Below are 12,185 nucleotides of genomic sequence, written 5' to 3'. Positions count from 1 at the left end.
TTTTCCAAAACTTCTCTAAAGGGGGAGGTGGGGTCAAGCTGTTGAAGACACGCCCATGCGCGCCGACTCCGCCTCTTCTGGCTCCCGATTGGTCCGCCGGAACATTGAGCTGCGGCGAACTCCGCCTCTCATTAGCTGGCGCTGCTGTCAATCACCGCTTGGGGGTGAAACCTTACACGTGGTCTCAAGCGGAACAAAAAAGTGCTTTTAAATGTGATGATTAATTATCATATTATTATCCAGCACATTTAAACAATTATTACATAAATAAAATATTTGTTTACTATTTACATGCTCGATTTTTACAGTATACTTTTTTTTTGCTAGATTTACTCTTTTTTTCTCTACTCCCCAGCCATACACTTTAGAGCAGGGGTGTCAAAGTCATTTTAGATGGGGGGCCACACGGAGAAAAATCTACTCCCAAGTGGGCCGGACTGGTAAAATCACGGCACGATAACTTAAAAATAAAGACAACTTCAGGTTGTTTTCTTTGTTTAAAAATAGAACAAGCACAAATGTACAAATCATAATGTTGTTAGGTTTTTATTTTACACATACATGTTGCGGTTAATAATTTATTTGTCATTATCTATATTTTCTGAATAAATGATGTGATAATGTTCATCATTGGTGTTAATGTTCAATCCATCAAGATAAAAATAAGTATATCAAAATCAAATTACAGGATGTTATTTATGTAGTTTGATCACTTTCCTCGACTGATGTACTAATGTGGTTTATTTTGTACATATGTAGCATCATCTACAAAGATACAAATAATTGCTATTGTGACATCTAGTGGACACATTTAGAACAGCAGTTTCTTTCATTCAAACATTTCAGGTACATTTTTATACTTTGCAAACTCATCCCGCGGGCCGGATAAATCCTGTTCGCGGGCCTGATCCGGCCCTCGGGCCGTACGTTTGACACCCCTGCTTTAGAGCAAACCTTGGTAAATTAAGGCCCGGGGGCCACATGCGGCCCGTTAAATTTTTCAATCTGGCCCGCCGGACATTACCAAATTTTTTCTTTTAGATCTTTAAGATAGAAAGTGTAGCTGCCATTATGATGTGCAGTGATGTTTTACACTAAGTCTTGAACTATACAAAGTATTTCAATGGTTGGAATCTGCGCTTATGGATGATATACTAGTTACTATGGTAATCTAATTAGTTACTATGGTAATCTGAGTTACTATTGTAATGTAAGTCACAGCAGCTCAGACGATCACCAAGCAGTGTGGGTGGGGAGCGTTTCCACAGAGTGTTTCCAGAGCCTGAAATGTGGGTGTCAGGGACAGACGCTGAAGGAGATTTTTACGACAAAGCTCTGAAGCTTAGTGATGTATCAGATGTATCAGATTGTAGGTGTTTTTTTTTTTTTACCCTTCACGTTCATATTTCACTGTGTTTGTTGCATTTTTGTTGCGTTCCGCTTGATTGTAAAATATGTGGATGGAGAGGCGGTGTGACGTTCATATGTTGTCAATATTCAGTGTTTTATCCTTCATAGTTAATATCGTAACATTCTTTGTTTTCATGTTCATTCTGGGTGTCTCATTCAGTAAAAAAAAAAAAAAATTCCATTCCGTTTTTTTAAGGTGGGCTCTCACAACGTTTTTAGCGTTCAATCAGACATTATTGTGAGGTTTTGTATTAGTGTTCCGGCCCCCAGACACATTTTTTTCTCTAAATGTGGCCCCCCGAGTCAAAATAATTGCCCAGGCCTGCTTTGGAGTGATATAACTTGGTATGTGACACTTCTTTACTGTTAGCATGTTAACGTTAGCATGCTAACATGTTACCATTAGCATGCTAACTTTTTGAGCTATTTTAGCCACCGTTTAGCCCAGAGCAGGAGTCACCAACCTTTTTGAAAGCAAGAGCTACTTCTTGGGTACTGATTAATGCGAAGGGCTACCAATTTGATACACACTTAAATAAATTGCCAGAAATAGCCAATTTGCTCAATTTACCTTTAACTCTATGTTATTATTAATAATTAATGATATTTACACTTAATTGAACGGTTTAAAAGAGGAGAAAACACGAAAAAAATGACAATAAAATTTCGAAACATAGTTTATCTTCAATTTAGACTCTTTAAAATTCAAAATTCAACCGAAAAAAAGAGAAAAACTAGCTAATTCGAATCTTTTTGAAAAAATTTAAAGAATAATTTATGAAACATCATTAGTAATTTTTCCTGATTAAGATTAATTTTAGAATTTTGATGACATGTTTTAAATAGGTTAAAATCCAATCTGCACTTTGTTAGAATATATAACAAATTGGACCAAGCTATATTTCTAACAAAGACAAATCATTATTTCTTCTAGATTTTCCAGAACAAAAATTTTAAAAGAAATTCAAAAGTTTGAAATAAGATTTAAATTTGATTCTACGGATTTTCTAGATTTGCCAGAATAATTTTGTTTGAATTTTAATCATAATAAGATTGAAGAAATATTTCACAAATATTCTTTGTCGAAAAAACAGAAGCTAAAATGAAGATTTAAATTAAAATGTATTTATTATTTTTTACAGTAAAAAAAAATAAAAATTACTTGAACATTGATTTAAATTGTCAGGAAAGAAGAGGAAGAAATTTAAAAGGTAAAAAGGTATATGTGTTTAAAAATCCTAAAATCATTTTGAAGGTTGTATTTTTTCTCAAAAATTGTCTTTCTGAAAGTTATAAGAAGCAAAGTAAAAAAATTAATGAATTTATTCAAACAAGTGAAGTCTTTAAAATATTTTCTTGGATTTTCAAATTCTATTTGAGTTTTGTCTCTCTTAGAATTAAAAATGTCGGGCAAAGCGAGACCAGCTTGCTAGTAAATAAATCAAATTTAAAAAATAGAGGCAGCTCTCTGGTAAGTGCTGCTATTTGAGCTATTTTTAGAACAGGCCAGCGGGCTACTCATCTGGTCCTTACGGGCTACCTGGTGCCCGCGGGCACCGCGTTGGTGACCCCTGGCCCAGAGTCATATAACTTGCTATGTGACACTTGTTAACTGTTAGCATGCTAGCAAGCTAACGTAGGCTTGTTAACTTTTTTAAATCTATGTTTACACTTTTTTTTCTATTTCCGCAGCCATACACTTTTGAGTCGTATATCTTGGAATATGAAACATGCTGACTGTTATCACGCTATCGTTAGCACACATGCTAAGTGTTAGCATTTTATGTAAACATGCTACTGTTTTAGGCTGGCGCTGTGGCTAATTTTGTACAGTTACACTTAAAACTCACGCATTTAGACACGCGGCACCATCTAATAAGTACGGCGGCTTCCGGCGACCCCAGGCCAAAGGTCCAGGGCACAGATAGCAGGCCCATCAAAATTTCCGCGGGAATTTTCTAGTTATCATATTATTATCCAGCACATTTAAACTATTATTACATAAATACAATTTTTGATTACTATTTACATGCTCGATTTTTACGGTAATCCATGTCTACTAATTAAAGACAAAAATATTAGCTTTTTATAGAGGTTAATTTGTGTCTCTATTACGAATAATTAATGAATTAATTTTGCATTTGAATTTTGTGAACTAATTAAAATTATGCTGACAACTTCATTGGAAAAAAAATATGAGCAATATTTGTGTGTTTACAATTCAGTTTGTCAAAATACAATGTAAAAAAAATATTAAAACCATGTGACCTCTAACCTAACACCTCATTGGCTGGTTTTGACACCAGATGGCTTGCTTCAGTTTTAATTTACCGGAAGTGGGTCTTGAATTTTTAAGCAACTGCACTTTTCGCACTGATTTTTGTTGTTGTTTTTTTGCACACTTTTTTTAAAACACTGTATTTTACAAACTGATATTTTAACTGGTCTACTGGTTAGAATGTCCACCCTGAGATCGGTAGGTTGTGAGTTCAAACCCCGGCCGTGTCACACCAAAGACTATAAAAATGGGACCCATTACCTCCCTGCTTGGCACTCTGCATCAAGGGTTGGAATTGGGGGTTAAATCACCAAAATGATTCCCGGCCGCTGCTGCTCACTGCTCCCCTTAACCTCCCCGTCGGCGGAACAAGGGATAATTTCACCACACCCAGTGTGTTTGCAACAATCATTGGTACTTTAACTTTTCAACTTAAACACAATTTGTCAGAATAATTGTATACAAGTTATCACAAAACTTTGTGTTGCCATGAGTTCCTGGCGAGAGGACAAAAGCTGTCTTTGATCCTACCAATCAAAAGGCTTGAAAAACTCCACTGTGTACGATGGGAAGCGACATGAAGGCGTGGGTTTCTTTGATGTATTGTAATCCACAGGAAGATTTTGTCTTGACCCGAGATCTACAAAGCGGAGAAGAAGCAGGACCTGACTCCCCTCCAGGCACCTTTTCTTTGAACTGTTTTTGGACCGAAGGCAACGGCTGTTTACGACCTTTTCTTTGAACCGACATTTTCTTTGAACTGTTTTGTCATCAAAGGCGGCGGCTGTTTACGACCCCCGTCCCTTTAGAAACAGCTGTTGCCATGTAATCAGGGAAAGTCCAAATAAAAGAGGTGTACAATCTTTCGTCAGAGCGTGGGACGACACTGTACAGTGTCTGCGCGTTTCTCCTCAATTGAGCCAAATTTTATTCTGTCTCTGTTTAATTCCTTGCTTCTTGTCTTGTTTAATAGATGTCATCAGTGTTTGAACCTGACACAATTTTTGCACACTTTTTTATTAGGTGAATGTCAGCATACTTTAATAAAGTTACATATATTCAGTGTCCAAAAAAAAGCTTTTGTAATAAAGACACAAATTAACCTCCATACTTTTGGTGCGTTGCTAAGCAGGCAATAATTAGGGGAAAATATCATCTTTATGTTTGAGTCTTCAAGTGAGGATGCATTAAAAGTACTTTTAAAAATTGCAGTTTGGTTGTTATGATAACATGATGGTTTATTACAACTTGATTGTGGTTTTTTGGTCACTCTACTAAGGACGCGGTTTTGGCGGGGACAGGAAGTAGCAGAGAAAGTAGACATGGTGAAGACGGAAGAAGAAGTGCTGGACTAGTGAAGACGTCTTGAATGTTTAGGACCACTTAAAGTGAAAGAAAGAAAGGATGAAGATGAACGTCATAAAGCTGATAATAATTTAGCTCACTTCTCATTAAAAAAGGCTAATATTAAATGTTTCGGTGTCCTGCCAAGCAGGAGCAATGCCGAGCCGCCTACGTTTCCCACAATGTCGTGAGAGTGCCTTCAAGGAGTCTTGTCGTTGTGTGGCATCACCACTAGGGGGCGCCTCAGTGCACCGTCTTGTAGTGGGAGACGTTGTCAGAGGCCAAACAGTCCAGGCAGCCATTGTTGTTTTTTGCAACAACGTCATCGTCAGTCAGGCAGCTCTCTTCCTCCTCATCATCCTCGTGGTCGCTCCTCTCGTCCCTGGTCAGCTGACACACAAACAAGCGCGCCCAGCGAGTTTGTTAAAAGGTGGGCGGAGCGATGATCGCGCAGAGGCCGCACGGACTTACGGTGCCGAAGATGAACTTCCTGACCATGGCGAGGATGAGGAGGGCCCAGAAGACGTGCAGGCCGAGGAGGAGGAGGAGCATGGCGTTGAAGAAGTAGTAGCCGAAGAAGGCGGTGTAATGGTGGAGGGGGTACACCCACGTGCAGTGAATCAGCCTGAAGCAAACAGGAAGTCACTCAATGTCTCCAGTTGAATACTTCCGTCAGTACACTTCAATAAGTACACTGCGGCAGTCTTTCAGTTGGGGCACTTGCATACTTACACTTTGTCTTGTGAGTGCATAAGTGCCATAACAACGAGAAGTGCACCGTCAGCATTAGGGCTGGGCATCGAAGATCGACTGGAACCGGGACTAACATTCCGATTCTTACGGAATCGTTCAAAATTTTTCATTTCAATTCCTCGTTCCGATGCCCGATCAGAAGAAATATCCCCCACGAACACAAGATCATGCCCAAAGTCCAAGCCAGACCTGGGCAAAATACGGCCTGCGGGCCACATGCGGACCATTAAAGGCCTACTCAAAGCCACTACTACCAACCACGCAGTCTGATAGTTTATACATCAATGATGAAATCTTAACATTGCAACACATGCCAATACGGCCGGGTCAACTTATAAAGTGCAATTTTAAATTTCCCGCTCTATTGAGCACTGTATAACGGATAAACCACAGAATATATACAGTATGTGTGTGTATATATACTGTATATTTGTGTATATATACAGTAATACAGTAACAGTAAATTCATATGTACACACATAGTCGAGCTTTTTGTGGTTTATCCGTTATACAGTGCTCAAAAGAGCACTGTATAACGGTAGAGCGGAATATACGTTATATCAGGAAAAAACACAGAGGCTATTTCATCCCTACAAGCCTGTATGTATATAAAATCCCCTGAACAGTGGGGAAACCTGCAAAACAAGCTTGTAGGGATGAAAAACGTATATATACACTCACATATGTGTGTATATATGTATTTATATATGTGTGTATTATATGTATATGTGTGGGTATATATACTGTATATTTGTATATATACACAGTATATGTGTATATCTGTTTATTTGCATATATATATATATATATATATATACACATACACACACATATACATATATGTTTATATTCATATACACTCTACATGGCAGCTTTGGGCTATTAAGAGTTAACATTTCAACTTTTTCTCTTTACAACACACCTGTTTGCTCTTTTCTTCCACTTCTTATGACTTTCTTTTTGCAATTGTATTTCCAGTATGTGCTGCTGGCCGTTAAAAAAACACAGCTGTGGACAGCAAACGGCCTCCCAGACCACACTTTGAACACCCTTGCTGTATACGCAAGCAAACATGCATAGGCGCACAAACACAAACTGACCAGAAGGGGAAGATGACTAGGCGTGTGATGATGAAGACGAGAGCAAAAAGTACAAAAACGAGTTGGCAGCTTTTCTCCATTTTGGCGTAATTCAGCAGTTTGGCCGACTGAGAGCAAAAAAAAAGCAACAACAAATGACAACATGTTAGGCGTTTGCGTATTCAACAACAGGAAACAGGACGTGTGACTGACCTCCAACAAGACGTCGGAGGCGTCGTGGACCAACAGGACCAGCGTTCCCACGCGGATGTAGTTGACGCACCAGGAGAAGGACAGGAGCACCAGGGTGGCGGCGTGGTGGACCATCTGCTCCTTGAAGTCCTGAACAAGACAAGCAGCCATCATCTTCATCTTATGGCGGGAAGTCAGCGCTCACCTTCCTCTTGACATCGGAGAAGACGCTGAAGAGCAGGGAGACGTAGAAGCTCATCTCCAGGATGTAGTACCAGTACTGAGAGTCCAGCAGGGACTTGGTGCACAAACACACACACACACACACACACACACACACAATGTACAGTCACGGTCAAAAGTTTACATACACTTGTAAAGAACATAATGTCACGGCTGTCTTGAGTTTCCAATAATTTCTACAATTCTTATTTTTTTGTGATAGAGTGATTGGAGCACATACTTGTTGCTCACAAAAAGCATTCTTGAAGTTTGCTTCTTTTATGAATTTACTGAAAATGTGAGCAAATGTGCTGGGTCAAAAGTATACATACAGCAATGTTAATATTTGGTTACATGTCCCTTGGCAAGTTTCACTGCAATAAGGCGCTTTTGGTAGCCATCCACAAGCTTCTGGGTGAATTTTTGACCACTCCTCTTGACAAAATTGGTGCAGGTCAGCTAAATGTGTTGGTTTTCTGACATGGACTTGTTTCTTCAGCATTGGACTTGGGGAAGGCCACTCTAAAACCTTCATTCTGGCCCGATTTAGCCATTCCTTTACCACTTTTGACGTGTGTCAGGTTCAAACACAGTTGACATCTATTAAACAAGACAAAAGGCAAGGAATCAAACAGAGACAGAATTAAATTTGGACTCAGTATTGAGGAGAGACATGGCCACTGTACTCTCTGCACAGTCTTGCACCACGCTCTGACGAAGAAGGTTTTCGTCTCCTCTTTTATTTAGATGTTAAATGTTTACGCAACACCTGTCTCAACAGGATTGGGGAGTATGTAAACAGTCATTGTTTTCGGTCACATTGAAGACAAAAGAAGAAGATGCCTCGGGCTTGGGTTCGTCGTGGATTCAGCTTTGGCAGCTTTTTGAGGACAATGGATGACCCCTCCCGTCTCATTCCACCATACACAGCGGAATCTTCCAAGCGTTTGGCTTGGTGCAACAAAGACAGCTTCTTGTCTGTTCATTGGAAACTCAGAACGGAAAGTTTTTTGATAATTTAAATACAATTTTTCTGACAACGTGTGTTTGGGGTCGTTGTCCTGTTGGTGCACCCAACTGCGCCCAAGACTCAATCTTTGAAGAATTTGGAGGTAATCCTCTGTGGAAAGGGATTGTGATCAGCGTGCTGCAGGAGGTAAAGGTCAACGCCTCTGTCCATGTACTGAAAACAGAGCGCCATCAGACGGGGGCATGGCATGTGCTGACGGCGAGACACAGCTGGCAGCTGATTAGATTGCACAGGTGGTACGTGTTAAACTAATTATCTGTTGTCTTTTACAGTGAGCGGTCGGGTGCAGGAGGAGGAGGAAGTTGGAGAGGGACTGGAAAGTCCAAAAGGAAAGCATATTAATTGATGGTGGTGTTGAAAAACATTAAACCTGTTGTAAACGCTGTACGCGTGGCTACTTTGACGTGCATCTGTGGAACCGCAAGACAGCGACTTCTAGTTCCAGTTCCATTAGCAGCAAAACAGGCCCAGAGCATAATACCACCACCACCATGCTTGACGGTAGGCATGATGTTCATGGGATTAAAGGTTTCACCTTTTCTCCTCCAAACATATTGTTAAAGAGTTAAAGTTAAAGTACCAATGATTGTCACACACACAGTAGGTGCGGCAAAATTATTCTCTGCATTTGATCACCCCCTGGGAGGTGAGGGGAGCAGTGGGCAGCAGCGGTGGCCGCGCCCGGGAATCATTTTTGGTGATTTAACCCCCAATTCCAACCCTTGATGCTGAGTGCCAAGCAGGGAGGTAATGGGTCCCATTTTTATAGTCTTTGGTATGACTCGGCCGGGGGTTTGAACTCACAACCTACCGATCTCAGGACGGACACTCTAACCATTAGGCCACTATTGCTGGGTATTGTGGCCAAACAGCTCGGTTTTTGTTTCATCTTACCAAAGAACTTTCCTCCAGAAGGTCTTATCTTTGTCCATGTGATGTCAGATGGCTACCAAAAGCGCCTAAACATTGCTGTATGTATACTTTTGACCCAGCAGATTTGCTCACATTTTCAGTAAACCCATAATAAATTCAATAAAAGAACCAAACTGTTAGAATAATTGTATCTAAGTTATCACAAAAACTTTGTATTGAAATGAGTTCCCAGCGAGAAAGACCAAAAGCTGTCTTTGAAACCTACCAAGAACTCCACTGCATAAGGGGGGAAGCAACATGAAGGTGTTTCTGTTTTCTTTCATGTATTGTAATAAACAGAAAGATATTGTTTTAACCCAAGGACTACAAAGCAGAGAGAAGGCAGGATCTGCCCAATTTCCAGACGACCTCTTTTTGAACTGTTTTACGAATCTATTTTTGAGCTCTTTTAAGACCTTTTCTGTGAACTGTTTCTGTTTTCTTTCATGTATTGTAATCAACAGAAAGATATTGTTTTAACCCAAGGACTACAAAGCGGAGAGAAGGCAGGATCTGCCCAATTTCCAGACGACCTCTTTTAGAGCCTCCTTTTTCAACTGTTTTACGAACCTCTTTTTGAACTGTTTTACGAATCTCTTTTTGAGCTCTTTTAAGACCTTTTCTGTGAACTGTTTCTGTTTTCTTTCATGTATTGTAATAAACAGAAAGATATTGTTTTAACCCAAGGACTACAAAGCGGAGAGAAGGCAGGATCTGCCCAATTTCCAGACGACCTCTTTTTGAACCTCCTTTTTCAACTGTTTTACGAACCTCTTTTTGAACTGTTTTACGAATCTCTTTTTGAGCTCTTTTAAGACCTTTTCTGTGAACTGTTTCTGTTTTATTTCATGTATTGTAATAAACAGAAAGATATTGTTTTAACCCAAGGACTACAAAGCGGAGAGACGGCAGGATCTGCCCAATTTCCAGACGACCTCTTTTTGAACCTCCTTTTTCAACTGTTTTACGAACCTCTTTTTGAACTGTTTGACAAACCTCTTTTTGAGCTCTTTTAAGACCTTTTCTGTGAACTGTTTCTGTTTTCTTTCATGTATTGTAATAAACAGAAAGATATTGTTTTAACCCAAGGACTACAAAGCGGAGAGAAGGCAGGATCTGCCGAATTTCCAGACGACCTCTTTTTGAACCTCCTTTTTCAACTGTTTTACGAACCTCTTTTTGAACTGTTTTACGAACCTCTTTTTGAACTCTTTTAAGACCTTTTCTGTGAACTGTTTACGACCTTTTCTTTTGAACTGTTGAATCAAAGGCGATGGCTGTTTACGACCCACTTCCCTTAGAAGCAGCTGTTGCCATGTGGTCAGAGAAAGTCGAAATAAAGGGGAATGCGTACAATCTCTCGCCAGAGCGTGCTGAGACACTGTACAAGAGTACAGACCAGACGTTTCTCCTCAAATTGAGCCAAATTTAATTCGGTCTCTGTTTAATTATTTGCTTCTTTTCTTGTTTAACAGATGTCATCAGTGTTTGAACCTGACACAAACTTCATGAATGTTTTTTCTGACCAACATGTATGTGCTCCAATCACTCTATCACAAAAAAATAAGAGTTGTAGAAATGATTGGAAACTCCAGACAGCCATGACATTATGTTCTTTACAAGTGTATGTTAACTTTTGACCACGACTGTATTTGTTATGATACTCAGGCTAAGCCAACGTGCAGCTAATGCTACACACCTGCTTGGGGAAAGCTGTCCACACGTGTCTGGTGTCAGAGAACCATTCTTTCTGCAGGACACAAACGTTCATTAGCGCCCACGCCATGTCACATGTTTCAACTCACGTCGTAAAGAGCGAGCAGTCCCCCCACGGACGAGGCCAGGTAGAAGGTGAAGCGCCAGCTGCAACAGCAAAAAACAAAGGGTGACCACACAGCCGGTCGCCACGGTAACGGCTCACAAACAAACCAGGTCTTCACCTGGCCTCGGTAAACTTCTTCAGAACCCCGGGTCGGTCCTGAGCGCGGCGCCTCCTGAACCAGCGCTCCACTTGTCTCACGGACAGACAGCTTTTCTTGGACAGCCCGTCCAGGTCGGCCTGCGGGGGACGCCAGTGGGAGGGTTAAAGATGGCGGCGACAGGAGCGCCGCCTGGTTGTGCCGCACTTGCCTGAGCGGGATTCCTGCTGCGAGTGGCGTAGTAAAGTTTGAGGACGGCGTTGTCGTCCGGTTTGAGGTTGACCCTCGACTCGATGCCCGCACGGGCCGCCAGTGGCGTGGCGACCCACCTGACGACACGCAAGCATACACCTGATGATTAATAGTGATAGTGCGATACCACTGATTTTCTTTAAGATCCAATACCAAGTAATAGTGAGGCTGGTATCGGCGATACCGATCCGATACTTTGTGCAAATATACCTAACACGTCTGCTAAAATTAAAAAATGTGAGTATTGTCAAATAACATATCCATCTTAAAAAAACAAAAAAACAATAACAATGTAAGAAAAAAAGAGCAAAAAAAATTGGAATGTAGGCTGTGTTTTAACTAATAATATTATTAATAATATACTTAGTCACTCACAACACAAAAATTTGTCTTTAAATATTTTATATCAAACTGGCCCCCCCCATACTTGACTTAGAGGAAAAAATTTGGATGCCCCCGATCTAAAATATTCAAAGCTCTCAAAATAACAATAAAATATACTTTAAATATCAACAGAATTTTGTTAGTTAATTAAAAACAAAAATATTACTAACTTATGAATTAATTAGAAAAATGACAACAGCCATAATAAACACAGTTAAATGTGAAACGGAAAATTAATATTTTCGTGAACTTTTGACACAATCGTATTATTATTATTTTTATACTATTCTTATATGGGGGGAAAAAAACAAGTAAAAATGTAAGAAAAAAAGAGCAAGAAAATTGGAATGTAATGAGAAAAAGCTTAAATGTTTTAACTAATATTATTAATACTAATATACTTAGTCACC

General features: G+C 39.9%; 1 protein-coding gene across 1 annotated transcript in view; it reads right to left on the bottom strand.

The window, feature by feature from the left end:
- Positions 1-2,638: 2,638 nt before the first annotated feature.
- cers3a (ceramide synthase 3a) overlaps positions 2,639-12,185 on the bottom strand; it is a 38,794-nt gene continuing 29,247 nt past the window's right edge. Inside the window, exons 4-12 of the mRNA XM_062022433.1 lie at positions 11,351-11,468; positions 11,161-11,279; positions 11,026-11,083; positions 10,920-10,970; positions 7,262-7,354; positions 7,078-7,206; positions 6,886-6,992; positions 5,504-5,657; positions 2,639-5,422 (exon numbers count right to left, since the gene is read on the bottom strand). Coding sequence (XP_061878417.1) covers positions 5,276-5,422; positions 5,504-5,657; positions 6,886-6,992; positions 7,078-7,206; positions 7,262-7,354; positions 10,920-10,970; positions 11,026-11,083; positions 11,161-11,279; positions 11,351-11,468 — 976 coding nt within the window. The 3' untranslated portion in view covers positions 2,639-5,275. The remainder of the gene's footprint in view (positions 5,423-5,503; positions 5,658-6,885; positions 6,993-7,077; positions 7,207-7,261; positions 7,355-10,919; positions 10,971-11,025; positions 11,084-11,160; positions 11,280-11,350; positions 11,469-12,185) is intronic.

Source organism: Entelurus aequoreus, linkage group LG02 (assembly GCF_033978785.1).
Source record: "Entelurus aequoreus isolate RoL-2023_Sb linkage group LG02, RoL_Eaeq_v1.1, whole genome shotgun sequence".
NCBI classification, from domain to species: Eukaryota; Metazoa; Chordata; class Actinopteri; order Syngnathiformes; family Syngnathidae; genus Entelurus; species Entelurus aequoreus.
The sequence above is the reverse complement of the archived record's forward strand: the minus strand, read 5'-3'. Positions and strand labels throughout refer to the sequence as shown.